This window comes from Callithrix jacchus, chromosome 12 (genome assembly GCF_049354715.1).
Source record: "Callithrix jacchus isolate 240 chromosome 12, calJac240_pri, whole genome shotgun sequence".
Taxonomy (NCBI): Eukaryota; Metazoa; Chordata; class Mammalia; order Primates; family Cebidae; genus Callithrix; species Callithrix jacchus.
In genome coordinates, this window is record NC_133513.1 from 81,258,991 (window position 1) to 81,280,088 (window position 21,098).

General features: G+C 36.1%; 1 protein-coding gene across 2 annotated transcripts; it reads left to right on the forward strand.

Annotated features, from left to right (window-relative positions):
• Positions 1-469: 469 nt before the first annotated feature.
• On the forward strand, positions 470-15,527 carry LIPF (lipase F, gastric type). 2 transcript variants are annotated; one of them, XM_009009931.5, is made up of 10 exons: positions 470-488; positions 4,322-4,437; positions 4,606-4,723; positions 5,550-5,748; positions 6,804-6,913; positions 9,089-9,225; positions 10,917-11,063; positions 12,613-12,684; positions 13,060-13,131; positions 15,291-15,527. In XM_009009931.5, exons 1-10 carry the CDS (start codon positions 470-472, stop codon positions 15,525-15,527), a joined length of 1,227 nt encoding a protein of 408 aa, XP_009008179.3. The 2 variants fall into 2 exon arrangements, with proteins under 2 accessions (XP_009008179.3, XP_078200143.1); XM_078344017.1 differs by having other exon boundaries at positions 5,649-5,748.
• The last annotated feature ends 5,571 nt before the right edge of the window (positions 15,528-21,098 follow it).

A 21,098-nucleotide genomic window follows, 5' to 3' on the forward strand; every position in this document is an offset into this window, starting at 1 on the left:
CAGTGGGAAAGAACAGTCTTTGGAAACAGACTATCTAGTTCCAAATATGAGCTCCACTACTTTCTATATTTTGGTTGGATGAGTCCTCTTTTAGCCTTACCTTGCTTATCTGTAAAATGGATAATACAATGCTACCTACTTTGTAGAGTTGCTATGAGAATTAAAGGAGATAATAATAATAATAACTATATTTAAACAATGTTTATAAGATGACCAGCATGTTAAGAACTCTACTTTTGTTATCATAATGAATTCTACTAACATAGAGAAATGTACTGTTACAGGCCCTATTTTATAGATGGGAAAATTGTCTTAACAAAGATAGTTCACCTCAGGTATACCATGTTGAATACACAGTTCAGCACTCAGTGGATCCTCTGTACATGTTAACTACTGGTATTTTTGTAGGACTTGGCAACAAGCATTTTGAGAAATTTATTCTGTCCTTGAACACCTTTGAGCTGTTGGGATGTACTCCAATGCAAACAGTAGGTTAAGTGTCCTCACTTTACAATGGCAAATCACTTAATGGAGGCCTTGTGGGTTCCTGAAAGGTTTGATGAAAGCCTCTGGTTTGAATGTTACAATACTGCTGGTTAGTTTGTATATGCAAGGTTATCTCTCCCTAAAATATCATGGTAAAGACAAGGCTTAGTTAAAAACTGACTTTTAAGAGACACCCTTAAATCTAATTCTATACTAAACCAGTGGCCAAACTATTAGACCAGAGGGTCAGATTTAGAATCTTGAGAGTTCTAGTCTGGCTTCATTGTAAATCAGGAACTATGCTATATGCTCTGCATGTATTACTATAAATAGGTTTTGTTGAAATATTATCAGCAACTGAGAAGTTACCACTTTTCAAAGAATTTCTCTTGAAATCAAAGATCCAAATATTACAACTTATTCACTGTATTCAAGTCAAATATTTCTACATATGACCTCCAAATATTGCTAACACACAGTTTCTCAATAAATATTTAATGAAAAATTTATTTCTAACACACTAAAAATAAATTGATTTAAAACTGTTCTCTACATGGCTTCCCTTCAGATATTTGAGGACAATATCACTTCTCCATTGAAGCTTTATCATGAGCTTAGTATCTGAAGATTCTCAAACTTATAGTTGGTGACTACAACATAGAAGGAAGTCCAAGGGTTGTAGGTCTAATATCAAATATTTTCTATAAGGCCAGAGGTGGTGGCTCGTGTCTATAATCCCAGTGTTTTGGGAAGCCCAGGCAGGAAAATACCTTGAGGCTAGTTCGAGACCAGCTTGGGTAATGTAGGAACACCCAATTTCTAAAACAAGAAAAAAAAATAGCTAGATGCACTCCTATAGCCTCAGCTACTGTGGAAGTGGGGCCAGGGGTTGGGGGAATTACTTGGGACCAAGAACCAGGAGGTCAAGTTGCAATGAGCTATGATCACACTACCATTGGTGACAGAGTGAGACCTAGTTTCTCAAATATATATATATACATATATGATATAGAAATATACTTATTAACATAAATATAAGAATTTATAGAAATATATTACTATATCATATATGTATGTACTCCTGCCTGGGGGACAGAGTGAGACCTAGTTTCTCAAATATATATATATATTCATATGATCAGTTTGAGAAACTAATCTTATGATATATATATAAATAATATGATATATATATATCATAAGATCAGAAAGTTGGAGTCCTACAGAAATGATCTTTGGAAAAAGATGGTTATGAGTTGAAATTTTGGTCAAAATAAAAAAATTGGAAGGAGCATAAGTTTCATTCTAAGTTTGTATGTATATGAAATTCCTAGTTATTGTACAAGAGAAAATGCTGACTAGTTGCCCCAAGAACCACATATTGACAAGCAAGGCTGATAAATTTTGATGGGTAAGCCACTTTAACCTGGAACCTGCTCATCTTTTATGAGGGGTTAGATCTTGCACGCTCATCAGTTAGGCTATTTTCAAGCAAGGTCACACATCTACAGCCATCTGATCTTTGACAAATCTGACAAAAACAAACAATGGGGAAAGGATTCCCTGTTTAATAAATGGTGTTGGGATAACTGGCTAGCCATGTGCAGAAAGCAGAAACTGAACCCCTTACTGACACCTTACACTAAAATTAACTCCACAAGGATTAAACACTTAAACATAAGACATAACACCATAAAAACCCTAGCAGAAAACCTAGGCAAAACCATTCAGGACATAGGCATAGGCAAGGACTTCATGACTAAAACATCAAAAGCATTGGCAACAAAAGCCAAAATAGACAAATGGGATCTAATTAAACTCCAGAGCTTCTGTACAGCAAAAGAAACAATCATTAGAATGAATGGGCAACCAACAGAATGAGAAAAAATTTTTGCAATCTTCCCATCTAACAAAGGGCTAATATCCAGAATCCACAAAGAACTAAAACAGATTTACAAGAAAAAACAAACAAACCCATTCAAAAGTAGGCAAAGGATTTGAACAGACACTTTTCAAAAGAAGACATATATGAGGCCAAGAGACATATGAAAAAATGTTCATCATCACTGGTCATTAAGGAAACGTAAATCAAAACCACACTGAGATATCATTTCACGCCAGTTAGAATGGCGATCATTAAAAAATCTGGAGACAATAGATGCTGGAGAGGATGTGGAGAAATAGGAATACTTTTACACTGTTGATGGGAGGGTAAATTAGTTCAACCATTGTGGAAGACAGTGTGGCTATTCCTCAAGGACCTAGAAATAGAAATTCCATTTGACCCAGCAATCCTATTATTGGGTATATATCCAAAGAATTAGAAATTATTCTATTATAAAAACACATGCACATGTATGTTCACTGCAGCGCTGTTTACAATAGCAAAGACCTGGAACCAACTCAAATGCCCATCGATGATAGATGGACAAGGAAAATGTGGCACATATACACCATGGAATACTATGAGCCATAAAAACGATGAGTTTGTGTCCTTTGTAGGGACATGGATGAATCTGGAAACCATCATTCTCAGCAAACTGACACAAGAACAGAAAATCAAATACCACATGTTCTCACTTATAGGCGGGTGTTGAACAATGAGAACATATGGCACAGGGAGGGGAGCATCACACACTGGGGTCAGTTGGGGGGAAATAAGGGAGGGACAATGGGGGTTAGGGAGGTTGGGGAAGGATGACACGGGGATAAATGCCAGATATAGGTGATGGGGGGATGAAGGCAGCAAATCACATTAGCCATGTAGGTACCTATACAACAATCCTGCATGTTCTGCACATGTACCCCAGAACCTAAAGTACAATTATATATATATATATATACACACATACATGTGTATATACGTGTATGTATGTATGTATATATATATATATATATATATATATAAACAAAAACATTTTGTCACTGGCCTGTATTGCTCTTGACCTGTATTGCTCTACATCTCAGAAAGCCTAACAATTTTGATAGAGTAATTATGTAAAAGACTGATTATTTAAATAGCATTACTAATTCAGTTTACTTAGAATTAGCATTGTTATTAAGGAATTGAGTTATTTCTCATTTGTAAAATATGTGAGAACTGAATTAGAAAATCTCTTGGATCCTTTTCAAATAACAATACTAATTTTCCTTTTTATTGTTAAAAATTTGTTAAAGAGGATATTGGACCATCCAATACATTGCTGATTTATAATTTTCAAGGCCTACCTAAGTAATTTCAATGAGACAATATTCAGCAAAAATTTAAAAGAGCAATAACACTCCTGAAATTATATTCACACATAACTGGTTATGGCACCAGCTTGAGAAGGTGGTAGCAGCTTTTAAATCCACATAATGACCCCCAATCAGTAAATGTTTATGGAATGACTGTTATAAACAACATTTAAAATTATCATATTGACTTTGAAGCACATTATATAGAGACTAGAGCTAAAGAGGTCAAAGGCCCGCACATCCCCCACCCAAATCTGGGCTCTCAAAAGAAAGTGGCAAAAGTCTTAAACACAAAGCATAATAAGAATACATTGTTATGCCAATTAGAGAAAATTTTTAGCCAATTAAGATTAATTCAGTATAACTTGAAACCTAGTGGAAAATGTTCTTAAACAAAAGGAATCAAATAGTGAAAACATGTTAAGCATTAAAAGCACTAAGGTACCTGTGCTGACATTCATGTGTTGCAGTTTATTGCCCAACTGAATATAATTAAACCCAAGCATTCCTCTACTTGGCACAAAGGTAAAATTGGCATAAAATATGAGCATTATGAAAGTAAAATGGGTTAATTATGGCACAGGTTATTCTTTTCTTTCAGGCAGTTCCAAAATGTGGCTACTTTTAACACTGGCGAGTTTGACATCTGTACTGGGAACGACACATGGTTTCTTTGGAAAAGTAAATCCTGGGAGCCCTGAAGTGACTATGAACATTGTAAGTTATTCTAGGAAAAGAAACTCTATACAACTAAAAGATACTATTATTTAAAATCATGATGGGTTTAAGATTTTATACGACCAATTAAAAATAAACAGCAATATTTATTTGTTAGATGTATCTAAAAATCAATTAAAATTTAAAGTTTTGGGTTTTCTTCCTCAGAGTCAGATGATTTCTTATTGGGGATACCCAAATGAAAAATACGAAGTTGTGACTGAAGATGGTTATATCCTTGAAGTCGACAGAATTCCTTATGGGCAGAAAAATTCAGAGAATATAGGTATATCTTCCTTCCTTTCTCTATTTTTTCCTTTCCTTCTTTCTTCCTCCATATTTTCATTTTTTGTTCTTTCTTTTTTCCTCCTTTTATTTCTTCCTAAAGATTTAATGTCTTGCTCATTCTGGAAATGCAACAATACCTAAGCTGTATTTTCAGTCTTCAAGGAGATCATCATCAAGCCAATCAAATAGATAAGTAAATGGGGGATTGTAATAATATGTGCTCAAGCTATAACTGTACATAAGATGTTAAACTGAAAGTTTTAATAAAATCACCTAACCCAGCTAGGGGAGACAAGGAAAGCTCGGATGAAGCTTTAACTGGATGAAGACCTAGAAGATCAGGAAGAGTTAGCCAGGGTGTGTGTTGCAGAGGGGAGGATGCAGAGCCAATTCAAGGCCCATTTCCTAAACACGTACAAGTCAATTTTCACTAGTACTATCGAAAGTTTACCCTTTTCTCCTTGTAGAAATGTTGTTAAGCACAAAAAGAAAAAAAAAGATTACACATAATTTTACTACTCACAGTTTACCTAATTTAACATTGTGCTGAATTACCTGAGAATATAATTTTTCAATAGTTTTATTGAGATGTAATTGGCATATAATAAACTGCTCATATTTAAAGTGTACAGTTTCATAAGTATTGGCATCTGAGAAATCAACTCCCTGAGAAATCATCACCATGGTTAAGATATTCAAAAATATTCCACTCAATCAGGCAAATGTATTTAATGCTAATCACGTGGAAGACTGTTTCTAGTCTCACATTTATCCTAGAATAAGGAATGCATTTATGAAGTTTATAAACATTTTTTTTTCTTTAGGCCAGAGACCGGTTGTGTTTTTGCAGCACGGTTTGCTTGCATCAGCCACAAACTGGATTGCCAACCTGCCGAACAACAGCCTTGCCTTCATTCTGGCAGACGCTGGTTATGATGTGTGGCTGGGCAACAGCAGAGGAAACACCTGGGCCAGGAAAAACTTGTACTATTCACCGGACTCAGTTGAATTCTGGGCTTTTAGGTAAAGAAAAGGGACAATTAAAAATAAACACTGGGCTTTAAAAGCATGGGCATTCACCCCTTCTAATCCGGTCCCTTTTTAACAAATTACACTCCAAGTAGGAGGAGAAATAAGTAATTTTCATTCTAATCCATTCTTGGATTCTTCCATGTACCTCATTCCTAGGGTAGCTTTTCCTTCAAATTTCTGTGATCTCAGGAGTCTCCATAAGGGATCCCAGAATGTGCTTTTCCAAATGGAATGAACAATATGGCTGAAGCAAGGAAATTCACTACCCCTGGAAAATTCCAAAGGAAGGTCCATATGGATTCAAGAAGGATGTCAAAACCCAGTTGGGGATAGGAGAACAGCAATCTGAGTCATCATCAATAGGAGGGGTGGGGAGAGTAAAACTCAGATACCATAGAGAGATTATCATAGGCTTCTCTCACTGGTCTTCCTGTGCCTTATTCTTGGAAATTACTGATGGAGTTGGAGAACAGAAGAAAATCTGGCTGCTGCTACTAAGGCATGAAAGTGTTCCAAGAGTTCTAGGAGCTGAAAGGAAAGCTGTGTATCCCAGGTGTGCTGGGAAGAGGGAGAATGACATGAATAAAGGCTGAGGTGCTAACAGGGCTGTAGTGGTGATAGTGAGAGTACACTGAGAATTTTTAAATAGGGAGGTAGCATAATCCAGTTTTCATTTTCAAAATACCATGTTGGCTGATTTTTGAATAATGAAATAGTGAAAGATAGGATTTATATAAAATAACACTGGAACACAGCATACACATTATTATTAAATCTGACATTCCATTTCAGGGATAGAAATAATTCCCACTTACAGATACTATCTTGTTTGGATTCAGTTGCAGCTGTGATGCTGTGCTTCAGAAATGATGTCAGTTGTTTATAAGACACCACCCCAAAGGCACCTGACACTCACTGACGGTCTATAAGCATCAATATTTAGAGAATGCAGTTTTCTATATCCCAAAGGGATCATTGGCTATGAATGCTTGAATTTTAGAAACTATAGTAAGGAAATGTATTCACTTTTGTCTTTTTCCTTTCAGCTTTGATGAAATGGCTAAATATGACCTTCCAGCCACAATCGACTTCATTGTAAAGAAAACAGGACAGCAGCAGCTACACTATGTTGGTCATTCACAGGGCACCACCATCGGTAAGTAATGGCAGTCAGGCCAAGTGGTTTACTCCTCATAAACATTTTCCCAGTGGTTATGGTAGGCGTGTTAGCAACCACACTAATTTCTTTCCATTCATTTAATGCCTCCAACAACACAATGACATAGGGACAATTATAATTCCTATTATATGGGAAAACAAAGCAAGGGGATAAACAGTTTGTGCAAGGTAACATGGATTATTACCAATAGGATAGCTCAGGCAGCCTGACTCCCAAGTATATACTCTGAAACATTATTCCACATGGCCACTGAACTGAGTTTATTCTATTCATTTTACCATATTTATGGGGTAGACTCCTATGATGCATCCAAAGAATACAACAATAAACGAAATAGATGAAAACTTCTGCCTTTGTACCACTTACACTCTAGTGATAGAGGCAGTAGTTTACTAGCAGATGAGGATGTGATCAAGTAGTTTAAAAAAGGCAAAATAGTAAAATACAGGCTCGGTGTGGTAGCTCACGCCTGTAATCCCAGAACTTTGGGAGGCCAAGGCAGGTGGATTAGCTGAGGTCGGAGGTTCAAGACCAGCCTGACCAACATGGAGAAACCCCATCTCTACTAATAATACAAAAATTAGCCAAGCATGGTGGCACATGCCTGTAATTCCAGCTACTCAGGAGGCTGAGGCATGAGAATTACTGGAACCCGAGAGGTTGCGGTGAGCTGAGATTACACTACTGCACTCCAGCCTGGGCAACAAGAGTAAAACTGTCCAAAAAAAAAGTAAAGTATAATATATTTTATATAATAGTAAAGCTATGGAGAGAAAATAACCCAGGAAATCACATTAAAGAGCACCAGAGGGGTTCACAGCAATTGTAGATAGGTAACACAAGCACCTTCTGGGTAAAGCCATGATGGAGGTCAGAGAGTGAGCCATGTGCCTACCTAGCAGGCTGGTGTTCCAGGAAGAGAGAATAGCAAGTGAAAGAATCTGAAACTGGAGCACACCTAGTTTGTTTAAGGAATAGCAGTGAGACCATGCCTTGTGTGGATGAATCAAACTGAGAAACAGACAGAGAGAATGAGAGATGAAATCACAAGGGTTGGAGAAGAAAGACTGTTTAGGGCTCTTTGGCTGTTGTAGGGATTTTAGCTTTCACTCTGAGAAAAAAAGAAAAGTGCACAATAATTTTGAATCGAAGAGTTACATAATTCATTACAGAATCCCTTTTGTCGCTGAGGGGAAAAGGGGCAGGAGCAGAGAACCAATTAGAGGACTCTTATAGTACCCATGAAGAAGATAGTGGTGACCTGGATGAAGGGTGTTCTTGGAGAAAAACCATTCTTCCACAAAGAGAATCAGGCTACATATACAGTTGTCTAGATCAGAGAGGGTTTTTTTAGGCCAATATGTCATTAATGACAGGGAGAGGGCCTTGCCTTTGTAGTTATACTGCAGAGTTAAACTTGAAAACTACGTAATCACATCCTCATCTGCTAGTATATTAGTGCTTTAACATTAATTAATTACTGAAAGTCTTTAAATGTATAGATACTTGATTTCTCTTGGGTCCTTATTTATCAAGTATTTACTATGTGCCAAGAATAATGATAAATTCTTTCTTTACATGATTTACTTCCTTTAGTTCCTAACAACCTAATGAAGCACTCACCACTCTCCTTGTATTTCAGATAAGGAAACAGCGGCTCTTAGAGATTTGGTGACTTGTCCAAGGTCACAAAGCTAACAAGCCACAGAGCCAGGATTCAAATCGAGCTTGGTCATATTTTAAACTTCTACTCTTAACCTTTTCATGTATATACTCTACTCATATTAAGTATTAATTAATTATATCATTGTGATGAGATCAATTTAAATTCATAAAAATATATAGCATAAATTACCATTTTTTGTAACCATATGAGTATCCTAAATTCCGCCTATTTTCTAAGGTCAGATAAAGGTTTTTGATAACTTTTAAAGTGTTCTAGCCTCATGTCCCCATAGAAAATCTATGAAAACAAAACAAATACACAAAAATCTAATCACTTTGAGCCAGCAGAGATGCCAATTTGTCAGGTTGCCTCAAACACCATCCTTAATAAGTCCAAAATAATGTCACTTGTAAAAACAAACCGAACAACAACAACACACAAATACATGCATACCCCCTTTTCACCAGTTCCTTGTTCTTTTTCAGGTTTTATTGCCTTTTCCACCAATCCCAAACTGGCTGAAAGAATCAAAACCTTCTATGCTCTAGCTCCGGTTGCCACTGTAGAGTATACGAAAAGCCTTTTAAACAAACTTAGATTTATTCCTTCATTCCTCTTCAAGGTATTTGATTCTCTTTAATTAAGTGATGGGTCAGCAATGCCTGGGAGTAGTTTTGCTTTTTCACAGATGGTTTGTTTATCAAGCACTCTATACAGTTGTGTCAAGGCTGTGATTCCACTCCAGGAGAGGGAAGGGGAAATAAAAACAAAACAAAATAGTCAAAGAAGAAGATTAACACACTTGGGCCAGAGAGACTGGAAAGAGGAGGGAAAGGAAGGGAAGGGAAAAGGGGGGATTAAGTCAATGATTGAGTGGAGCAAACACCTTGAGATCTCTCATGGCTTTCCCTTTTGGCTTTCCTAAGAGCTCCTTCATCCTTAAATGGGCATTTCATAAGACAGGAATGTGGATTTCAATAAATTATAAATATTAAGTGCCTTATGCAGTAGGCATATGTTATGGAATAATCCTTTTGTTTGCTGATACTTATACACTAATTCTTTTACCTAGTAAAACACACACACACACACACACACACACACTTTCCACTTTCCTTTAGGAGAATGGTTTAGCCTCAGGCTATAAAATGTAATGATGCCATTTCCTTCTATGGTTTTGTATTGTTCATCTCTTTTCACTCTGTATTAACACATACGTCTAAAGCGTAATAGAACTTGCCTTTCCAAAACTACATTTGGAAAACTTGTATTAAAATCTAAAGTTTTGTGATGACCCAAATTGTATTTATTGGCTACACTGATTGAGACCTTATCTCCTACTTGTACACAGATTTTCTGATAGGCAATGCAGACATTAATTAAAATTTAAAAAAGGACTAGACCTCAAGTTAGAGGCTTGGGTAAGGATTTTAGGTATAATTCAGCTCTAATTAGCCCAGGATGCTGACTCATGTTAACCTCAGGTTTCCTCATGTATAAAATAGCGATAACAAATTATTTGCCTTCCTCAAAGAGAGTTGGAACAAACTCAATCTTTTTTTTGTTTTTTGAGAAGGAGTCTTATTCTGTGGCAAGGCTGGAGTGCAGTGGCATGATCTCAGCTCACTGCAAGGCAGCTCACTGCCTGCCAGGTTCAAGCAATTCTCCCGCCTCAGCCTCCTGATTAGCTGGGATTACAGATGTGCATCACAACATCCAGCTAATTTTTTTTTTGTATATTTAGTAGAGACGGGATTTCACCACATTGGCCAGATGGCCTCGATCTCCTGACCTCATGATCCACCCACCTTGGCCTCAGGAAGTGCTGGGATTTCAGGTGTGAGCCACCGGGCCTGGGCTTCAGTTCTTACACTGAGCCTCATTGCCTCTGTAAAGGCTTTGTTGAAAATATGGCCAAGTCACCATTTCTCCTCCCAAACTTTTCACAATTCATTGCTGAAATCTCACATCTTGACACTTCATTATGACAGTCTGCCATGTTGTTTAAAGATTTCATCCCACAACTCCTATCACCCCAACTAGATTGTAATTCTTGTGTCTTATACTTCCTGTTAGCAGTCAGTATAGTCTGAGTGCCACAGTAGATACCCAGTATTGATATCTGTGCTGCCCATTTCACAACTTTGTTGAGGGAATTAACTAACTGAAAATATTGGAAATTCCTAAAACAACGTGTAAAAATTGGAATATATCATCATCCTAATCACACATGTATAAGTAGATTAGATAAATTAGTGAGTCTTTTCTCCAGCTTGATTGCTATAACCCTCTAATAATGCCGTTATTTTTCAGATGATATTTGGTGACAAATTATTCCTCCCACACAACTTCTTTGATCAATTTCTTGCTACTGAAGTGTGCTCCCGTGAGACACTGAATCACCTTTGCAGCAATGCCTTATTTATTATTTGTGGATTTGACAGTAAGAACTTCAACACGGTTTGTATTCATTGCAATTTCTATATTTTGAGCAACATCTTTGATTACTTGTTTCATTGCCACTTAGAATTGGTGTTTTATGAGAACTAGGAGTAGGTTTATAACTGTGATATCCTGATAAACACGAGACAATTCACAAATCATTGCTCCCAATTTCATCATTTCCAGAGTCCTTCCTTTACCCTGATTGTCCCTAAAATAATTAAACAACATGAAGACAAAAAAGAACAATTCACTACTTACTATGACTACCTGAATAATAGGTGTTACATTTAAATTCTGTGAGAGAATGGACTGAACCATATGTTTTGGTAGGCTCCTCTGTGAGAAAAATGTCTAGGTATTGAATAAATGTTTTCAATAAAGATTTTTAACACTGATAGTCATTTCCATAAATCTTACAGACCATATTTCTGAGCAACTATTTATGTAAGACTTTGCCCATATTCTTTATCTACCTTTTTACTCACTTTGTACTGAGTTGGGGTTTTAAAATGTATATGACAAAATACACTATCATAAAGTAGTTAAGAGTATGGATTTAGATCAGTTTAAATTCAAACCCTACATTTGGAACCGACTTAAACTCCTCTGTCTTGATTTCCTCATCCACAAAACCCGTTATTGTGATGATCAAATGAGCTAGTATGTTTAAAGCATACAGAACATTGTACAAAGCATCTAGCACATAGTAATATCATATAAGGTTTTCTACTGTTATTCATAGACAACTGTCTTCACTCAAAATTATATAGTTTATACCATTGAACACCTAAGAAAATTATGTTTATTGATAAGAAGGTATAATTCTATGAAGTGTTGTAGTTACCTTTCATTCCATATGTGGAGTTTAACAGAGAGTAGCCTATCCCCATCACACTAAGAAAAGGCAGAACAAATTGCTGTATTCCATTAGTGAGAGTCTAATAAGAAAAATAATAGTAAAATAAGACAAAGGAAATTAGAAATTTCATCTTCTGCATAATAATTTGCAGAAGAGAATCTTCAGTCTCCAATGAAGATGGCCAATTTGTTTCACTCTGGCCACAGTCTACTATATTAATGGCATTAAGACCCATTATGGAGTGGCCCTCTGCAATTGGAGAAAGGGACTTCAGTTTGCTCTCTGCAAAGCAAAAGGTTCTGCAAAGCAAAAGGCCTGTGTGTGGATATTTAACCTACAGCACTCTGGCACTGGGTAGAGAAGCATGAAAGCTGAGCATTTAGATTCAGAGACCTGCATTAAGGTATCTGGCTCTATTCTGTGTGGATATTAGACATTTCTCTAAACTTCTTTGTGCCCCAGTTTTCATTTTGATAAAATGGAACTAATAAGCTGTCCTCATTAGGCAGCTACAAATTAAATGGGTTAACACATGCAATTGCACTTTGCAAATCCTGAAGTGACATACAAATGTGTTGTTCATATCCTATCTGTAAATGTTACCTTTAAACACTTGACCTGAATCAGAAAACATAGATCTTAACTGTTTTTGAGATGCTGAGTATGTCAAAGTATGTATATGTTATATGCAGTGTTGATTTCTAGAGTCGCTTGGATGTGTATCTATCACATAATCCGGCAGGAACTTCTGTTCAAAACATCTTCCATTGGACCCAGGTATCATTTTTCAAATGCTGTTAAAATTCATTTTGGGGGCCTCAACCCTTTACACTTTACCTAAACACATTCTTAAAATATCCTGCCAAGTGCACCTAGAAGGTAATTTTTCTGGCATTGACTACCATACAAAAATAACTATGAATTTATTTCAAAGAACTAAATGCTTTTTATGACTTGGCAGTCAAGAAAAATTATTTTGAGTTAAGCTGCATTTAAACTTACTTAAATACCTTGTCCTAGATTATAAATAATCTTTTGGAATAAGAAAAATATTTCATAATTGTTTAAATTGAAAATAAACTGCTTGGAAATGTTTGGATTTTATTTTTCACAATATAATAATTTTATTTGTTTTTAATTTCCCTACATTAGGCTGTTAAGTCTGGGAAATTCCAAGCTTATGATTGGGGAAGCCCAGTTCAGAATATGATGCACTATAATCAGGTAATCTTCTCAAAGTTGGAATTATTCACATTTTAAACAATATTAACTGTGTAACTGTTAAGGAAGAAATTATGTTAACTGCACGTCTATTTTCCAAAGGAATGTTGATGCCCTGTCTCTCATTCTCACACATGACTATGCATTCATGCTTCGGTTGCTATGCTCATTTAAAGATGTTTACAAAGCTGAGCTTGAAATTCAACACCCCATATGTGAGAGACTTCCCAGGACTTACCACTACCCATTGCTATTACACTGACTTGTCCAGTATCCCAGATCCCCAACACACTGTCCTCTCTTTTCTGAAGTACAAATACCTAATATAATAAGCTGATAATTCTAATCATTCATGAGATAGAGTTGGAATTTCTGGTCTTCTTAAACAATACCCTTTCCTTTGTTGACAGCCAGAGGAGTGATTTCACCAGAATATATGCCCATATAGAAGAAAAATATGTTGTGCTTGCAGGTCAAGGTTGGCAATATTTTACAATAGGAAGAGACCTTTAGCATAGGCAGACATACTAAGCAGTCCTCACACTTATCATACTAAGAATCCAGACCTTGGAGTTTATCTTACCTGTAGTCGATATGAGTTTGGGCAATCATTTCTTCATCTCTCCACTTGGGCTCAGGAAGTTGTTGACAGGATTTCATGCTATAACATCTATAAGCTCTTAGCTCAGGGTATCACTGACTAATTTTGAACAAGGGAAGTACCCTACAGTATTTTGTAACCTTCTGTTTTTCCTTTTCACCACATCTAATTTTTCCATCCAAGTAGTAGCTGAACAACTCTACCAATCTTAATGTGTTTCCATGACTCAAAATTTAGAAGGGATTTGTATGCTTTAATAACAGTATCCTATGTGTAGAGAAGATGCCCCCCACATCTTGATTTTGCATTTTTTATGTCTCGAACGTTTCAGAATAGCATGAGATCAAACTTCTGTCGAAAACATTCTTTTCCTCCACCATCACCTTCTTAAACTTCCAAAACACAGATTTGCTTTGTCTCTCTTTCTGCTGGGCTCTAATAATCATAAGAGGACTTCATCTTAGAGCAACAAGTGAGACCTAGAAACCCAGTCCCAAAGTCCACCCTTCTTCCAACCAAACAAATAACATACCAGGTTGGTCTTTAACTAACTGAAACAGTGACACTAATTTAAGAGCCAGGGCCAGCATCTAGAAAATTCTTTGAATAATGGGATGTAAGTAAAACAAAGTGGGTTTATAATCATGAATATTTTCCACACTGCTCCCTTTTCTCTAATATTTAGGAAATATAATAGAAATCACGAAACTATTAGGGAAATTAAATATCATAAAATATTTTGCTATGGCAAGCTGGCTATTACACAAATGTGAGAATACAGAAACTGTTAGTATATTGGATTACTATTCTTGAAACTATGATCTAAAAAATAAACTAACAAAATTCTCTTTGGGCAGCAAGAAAATTGGAGATGATTCTCTTATTACCTTTTCTGTTTTGTAAACCTCTTTAAAATTTATGTGTGATTGTGATTTTTGAAAAATAGGACATGGAGATAACACCCTTTCTCAGAATTTGAAGCAACACTTTGTAAATATTCAGGTAGCTATTCAACAATTACAGCTCCATAACTGAACCAATTCACCTATCCCCTGACCATACTGGGAAGTCAATACAAAGCCAAAATAAATGACTTGGGACATTTTGAGATCATATTTTGGAGTGTTTAGGTAGAAACAACCTATTAACAATTAGAATCTAATGAAATCAATTTCCCTTAGCTTGAGTTGCAATCTACGTTCTTAATTTGCAAGACTTACTGTCTAAAGCCTTGCTATTCAGCGCATGGTTTGGAGCCAATGGCATCAGCATCACCTATGAATGCAGAATCTCAGGCTCTTCCCCTGAATCTACTGAATTAGAATCTTTATTTCAATGAGATCCTCAGGTGATTCACAGGCCCATTAGAATTTGAGAAGCACTGATCTAAAACATATTGCATTCACTTTGCTCTGTGGATAAAGGTGGTTTTCTCTGTGCAATCATTGCTAGAATTCACTTATAAAACTGTCAGTTAATGTTTTACATTCTACTTGATGAAGAAGTATTGCGTTTAAAGTGTGGTTACCTAAACTCTGATTCTTTCTCTTGTGTTTTCTAGCCTAAGCCTCCCTACTACAATGTGACAGCCATGAATGTACCAATTGCAGTGTGGAATGGTGGCAATGACCTATTGGCTGACCCCCAAGACGTTGGCATTTTGCTTCCAAAACTCCCCAATCTTATTTACCACAAGGAGATTCCTTTTTATAATCACTTGGACTTTATCTGGGCAATGGATGCCCCTCAAGAAGTTTACAATGAAATTGTTTCCATGATGTCAGATGACAAAAAGTAGTTGTGGATTTAAAGAATTGTCCATTTGTTTTTCCAAAATACTTTATTCTCTCACACATACAGTTTTGTAATGTTTGACATGCAGTACTTCTTCCTGTAATTTTGACTTTAGAAATATACTAGCATCAACAAATTTCCATTTGTCATTTTGAATTTTTTTAATTTAAAAAAATTTAATTTTTTACCTGGAAATTTATCTAGAAACACTTGAGGGAACATATTTCTGTGGAGATGAAACTTCTCTTCCCATTTTCCCATTCAATTTCTCCTCTGAACTCACTTATAACTGAGCTGTGAACCATGAGTGTTACTAAATGACAGTGTTGGCTTCCTACTCACTCTGCTCATGTACACTTGATACTGAGTATACTGCTTTTTATTGTAGGTGATGCTGAGTCTTTCCATCTGTGCAGTGGGGCTATCACTTGCTCTTTTGCATATTTAATCTTATGGAAAGGTCAGTTAGGATATAAAATAAATCAACTCACTTTCACTTCCCAGGGAGAGGAGAGCAAGGGTAGTTTGGGAAGTAACAGTGACCTCAACCCTGATTCAGGAATTTGGGAGGAAAAGGATATGCTGTGCTACTATTATTATTGTTCTGCCCTCATGTTTTTGGGTCTTGACTACCAAATAGACACCAACTAACCAAACTATTTTTGAAATCCCTGCCATAGGGTCCAGAAACATTCCCATGATATATAAATTAGAATGTACAATTGCCATCAGTTAGTAAAAAAAAAAAGGCTAACCCAAACTTTCAAAATTTCTAAAAACATACAGCCTTGCTTTACCTGGGAAATTTTGTTAACACCACAAATTTGTGACCTCATATTTTATACAATTAATTTATTCAAATAACACCTATTATGCTATGTTAGTGTTTGATGTATAAAATATAAATGAGATAAGGAATATCTTGTACCCAGCATAATGTATAGAACATAGTGAGTATTCACAAAAACCTGCTAATGATGTTTATTATATTGTTACATCCCTCAACCTTTGTTAGGAAGCCCCAAACTTAATTTATTATAAGCAAGAAGTTGCTAAAAGAAGATAACTTGGGAGACTTTATTTCAATATTTCAGTGCCAACTTTGTTGGCAGACTACTACGCTAACATGATCATGTCAGTGACTAGCTACACATGTACATGTTGGTGGAAGCAGTTAAGGACTCAGATGTTTCATCAACTCTACCTTCTTGAGAAAAGAACAATCATTAGATTCATGCAGTCTCTTATTCTTTTCCAGCTAACAGCCTTTCTTTTAGCCTGTACTCAGCAGCTACAGGCTATTCTGGTTTGGATTTTGAACACAATTAAATACTATCTTATTGCTTCCACAGCAGCTTTGCTGTCTCTCATTTGTTAGTTCGAACTGTCAATTTATCAACTAATCTTCAAGACTTTATTTCTACCTGCTTGTTGTAATCACTCCTTGGGCAACCTCTTGCCATGTCAAGCTCAATCATTTCAAACTCAAATTCATCATCCCCACGTCTTTGAGCCAAATAAATGTCAAGTTAATGAAGTTCTCCCAGTAACCAGGAAGTGAGACTCTGGAATCAATTTTGAATACTGCCTCTCCTCTAGCTATCCTTTCCCTTTATTATATAAAAAATGTTAAACATATATAATTTTAGACAGAAGAGTTTAATATCTCCTTTGTACCCATTACTTGGTTTCAACTATTATCAATAAATAACATTGTTTCATAATCTGCAGGGAGTGAGACCCAGGAATCAATTTTGAATACTGCCTCTCCTTTGTAATATAAAAAATGTTAAACATATATAATTTTGGACAGAATAGTTTAATAATCCCCTTTGTACCACTACTCAGTTTCAACTGTTATCAATACATAACCGTGTTTCATAATCTGGTTTCATCTGTACCTCTAGCCTCTTCTCTCATCCTAATTTGAAGCAAATCTCAAGTATCACATATTTCATCCATGAGGATTTCAGGATGAACTGCTAAAAGATAAAGTCTCTTTTTAACATAATAATACTGTTATTACATCTAAAACTTAGAAAATATCTAGCGAGTCCTCAAATTTCCAACTGTCTCATAAATGTCAAAATGTTTTATAGTTTCTTTAAATTGAAATTCAAGTAAGGCCTTTTATCACCTGATATTGTCTCGTGTTTCTTTAGCTCTATAGGCTCCTTTGCCCATTCTTTTTTTTTTTCCTTTGCAATTTGTTCTTGAAGAAACTGTATTTCGTGTTGTAGTTTCAAACCATTGGAGTTTTGCTGATTATATTCCACATTCCTTGCCATTCATATTTCTTGTAAGGATTATCTTCACTTATATTAAAATTATACACTCTGTTGCTTGTGAGAGCTTCTGTAAGTTGGCTCCAAAGTTCTTTGACCAAACCTGTCATTCTGAATGTTTGTGGCTTCTGCTAATTATTTCCCTAAGAGGTCCTGATTCCTTTTTATGTGGAATTTTACAAGATCATATTCTATAAGTGAGGATGATCATTGTTATTAGGTCGTTATTTGTAGGTCTTTTCAATGCAGAGACATAGGAAATGTTTTTGAGACAAGACATATCAGTACTTTGTGTTCATTTTTTCTGTCAATTAAAAAAAAACTTAGCTCTTCATCTCCTTCTCCATCATGACAGCTGTCAACACACAGTGCTTGAACTGTTAAAGTTGCATCTTAAATGGCTTCCTTTCTCTCATCTCTGCTTAACATTCCAAACTGTTTCCTAAAATCTTCATTGTTCCACCGAAGTTCAAATTGGTCAACCTACCATGTAAAATCCTCATAAAGTTGGTTACTTACATATACTATCTCTTTTCCAACTACCTTAACTAGTAGCCTCCCTTTCAATCAAGTTTTCTGTTTATTATGCCTCAAATACACTTCTTCACTTGTATCATCATATTGTTGTTCACATTTCCCTCCAAAATTCTGTCTTGTCTTGGGGCTGTAGGTAGTTTTCTATGCTTCTGTGCATAACTCATATGAAAACCAGTATATAGGAACCAAGAACTTGTTGCAATCTAAAACCCACTAGAAATAGCATGACTCATATTTTTAAAAATCATGGTATTTTCAAATTTGAAGAGATCTAAGCAATTATCTAGTCTAATCCTATTATTTTCCAAGTGGGGATATTAAAGTTAATCGAAGTTTAGCACCTTGATAAAAGTCATACAATTGGAATTGTCAGAGATGGAATCAACATCTTCTAATCCAAGTACTCTTCCCCTTTAGCTGTGCAAGGCTGAAATGAACAGCTCTGTTACAGTGTCAAACACTTCTAGAGTTATCTGAGTGAGAAAATGGAAGAGGAGGGTTTCTAAGAGTTTTAGGAAGTATTACAGGGTAATACTGGGTATTTTAGCTCCTAGAGTTACACACAGAAATCTGGTGAAAGAAAAATGCCAATTGAATGTGCGCTTTCTCTGAAAGTGTGAGAGAAAGTGAGAACTAGCAGTTAGATATTATAAGGAAAAAGAAGGAATGGAGGCAAGAAGGAAGTAAAGAAAGGAAGATGATAGAAGACATAGAAAGGGACTTGAGCTTCCAGATGCAACATTACCTGCATGTCTCAGTTGGCCATTATCCTAGCCCTACTGGGAAAATTCTAATTCTAAAAGCTATATATAATCTAAGCCAGGCTGGGTGCGGTGGCTCACGTCTGTAATCCCAGCACTTTGGGAGGCCGAGGAGGGTGGATCACGAGGTCAAGAGATCGAGACCATCCTGGTTAACATGGTGAAACCCCGTCTCTACTAAAAGTACAAAAAAAATTAGCTGGGCATGGTGGCGCATGCCTGTAATCCCAGCTACTCGGGAGGCTGAGGCAGGAGAATTGCCTGAACCCAGGAGGTGGAGGTTGCGGTGAGCCGAGATCGCGCCATTGCACTCCAGCCTGGGTAACAAGAGAGAAACTCTGCCTAAAAAAAAAAAAAAAGCCAAACCAGAAAAGGTATTTAAAGCATAGATAGAAGATGCCACTCCAGAATTTTGTTTTGAAAGTAACGCTCTGAAGAACAAATAAAAATACAGATGAGGCCAGGTGCAGTGGCTCATACTTGTAATCCCAGAACTTTGGGAGGCTGAGGTGGGTTGATCACCTGAGATTAGGAGTTTGAGACCAGCCTGGCCAACATGGTGAAACCTTATCTCTACTAACAATATAAATATTAGCAGAATGTGGTAGCCCACACCTGGAATCCCAGCTACTTGGGAGGCTAAGGCAAGAGAATCACTTGACCCAATGAGGCAGAGGTTGCTGTGAGCCAAGATAGCGCCATACCACTCCAACCTGGGCAACAGAGTGAGGCTCTGTCTCAAAAAAAAAAAAAAAAATTACAGATGAGATTATTTGCTGAAATAACCCACCCTATGCAGTAGTTTGCAAGTGGGTTGCTGATGATACCTGTGAGTCAAAAATTTCCTCAAGGATTTTAAGTTATCCCTAAAATAAACTATAAACAATACAAAGTATCATAACAAGGCAATTCCATAATAAAATCTATGGTAGGTATGAATAAATGAAAACCCAAAACTGAGTGTTTTCTAGCCATTGTGAAGGTGGAGAAGAGTACATACATACTTTTTCTAGCAAACCATTTAACAAAATTTTTATAAACATAGAGAGTCAGAGTGACCTGGATTTGAGTTCCTGGCCAGCCATTTAATAAATGGAGAAAGTTATTAACTTCATGAGCTTTAATTTCCTTAATGAGTGTCTACCTCCCAGAGTTCTGAGAATTTTTGTATTTATTTCTTGAACAAATATCTAATGAATGACTTTATATTGAGCATTCTAATATAATCAGTGCATGATTGGTGGTATTGCTCAACTAATCTTACCCATTATTATTAGTTTTATAACTGTAAGGTATTACTTATAAAGATTATTATTCCTTTTCTCATACATATCAGACAATCTTCTTGTAATAACGTATAGGCTATTATAAGTTACTATAACTCATAGTAGGTGAGTCAAGATAGACTCATCTACTAAGTGGGAAATTGTTAGAGCAGCCTAAATAAATATCTGATTACAGAACAGTGGATAATTTCTCTGCACACATAAAGGTTGGATACTCTGGCTTATTAGCTCTTCTTTGTGGCTTTGGTTAGTATAAATCAGTTCCTAGAAGCCTGATTATCTTTCAGTAACATAATAAAAGCATATTCATAAGCATGTAAAGCCAAAGCTTACATACAATTATGGAACCAAGTTAGGCTGAATCTGAGAAATCAGCTTCCATTTCATAATTTTATTTTAATATTTATATTTTGGCACTTAGCAAATTATATTTCTCTGAATTTTAACCTTCTTGTGTGATTACTTCAAGGTTTGTTTTCAAGACTGAGAGCATGTGAGAAATTTGTCTTCCTGTATTCATTTGGTTTCCCTGCTTAGGTTTTCTTCTCATCTGTTCATATCATCCAGTTAATATATGTGAGTTAAATATTGAACTTATAGATATGGTTGATCTGGAGAGTCAGCTGGATGATATGGACTGCCACATCTGTGAGTTCAATATTTAAGAAAAACATCTATGCTTTTCTAAATTTTCTCGGTTAAAGGT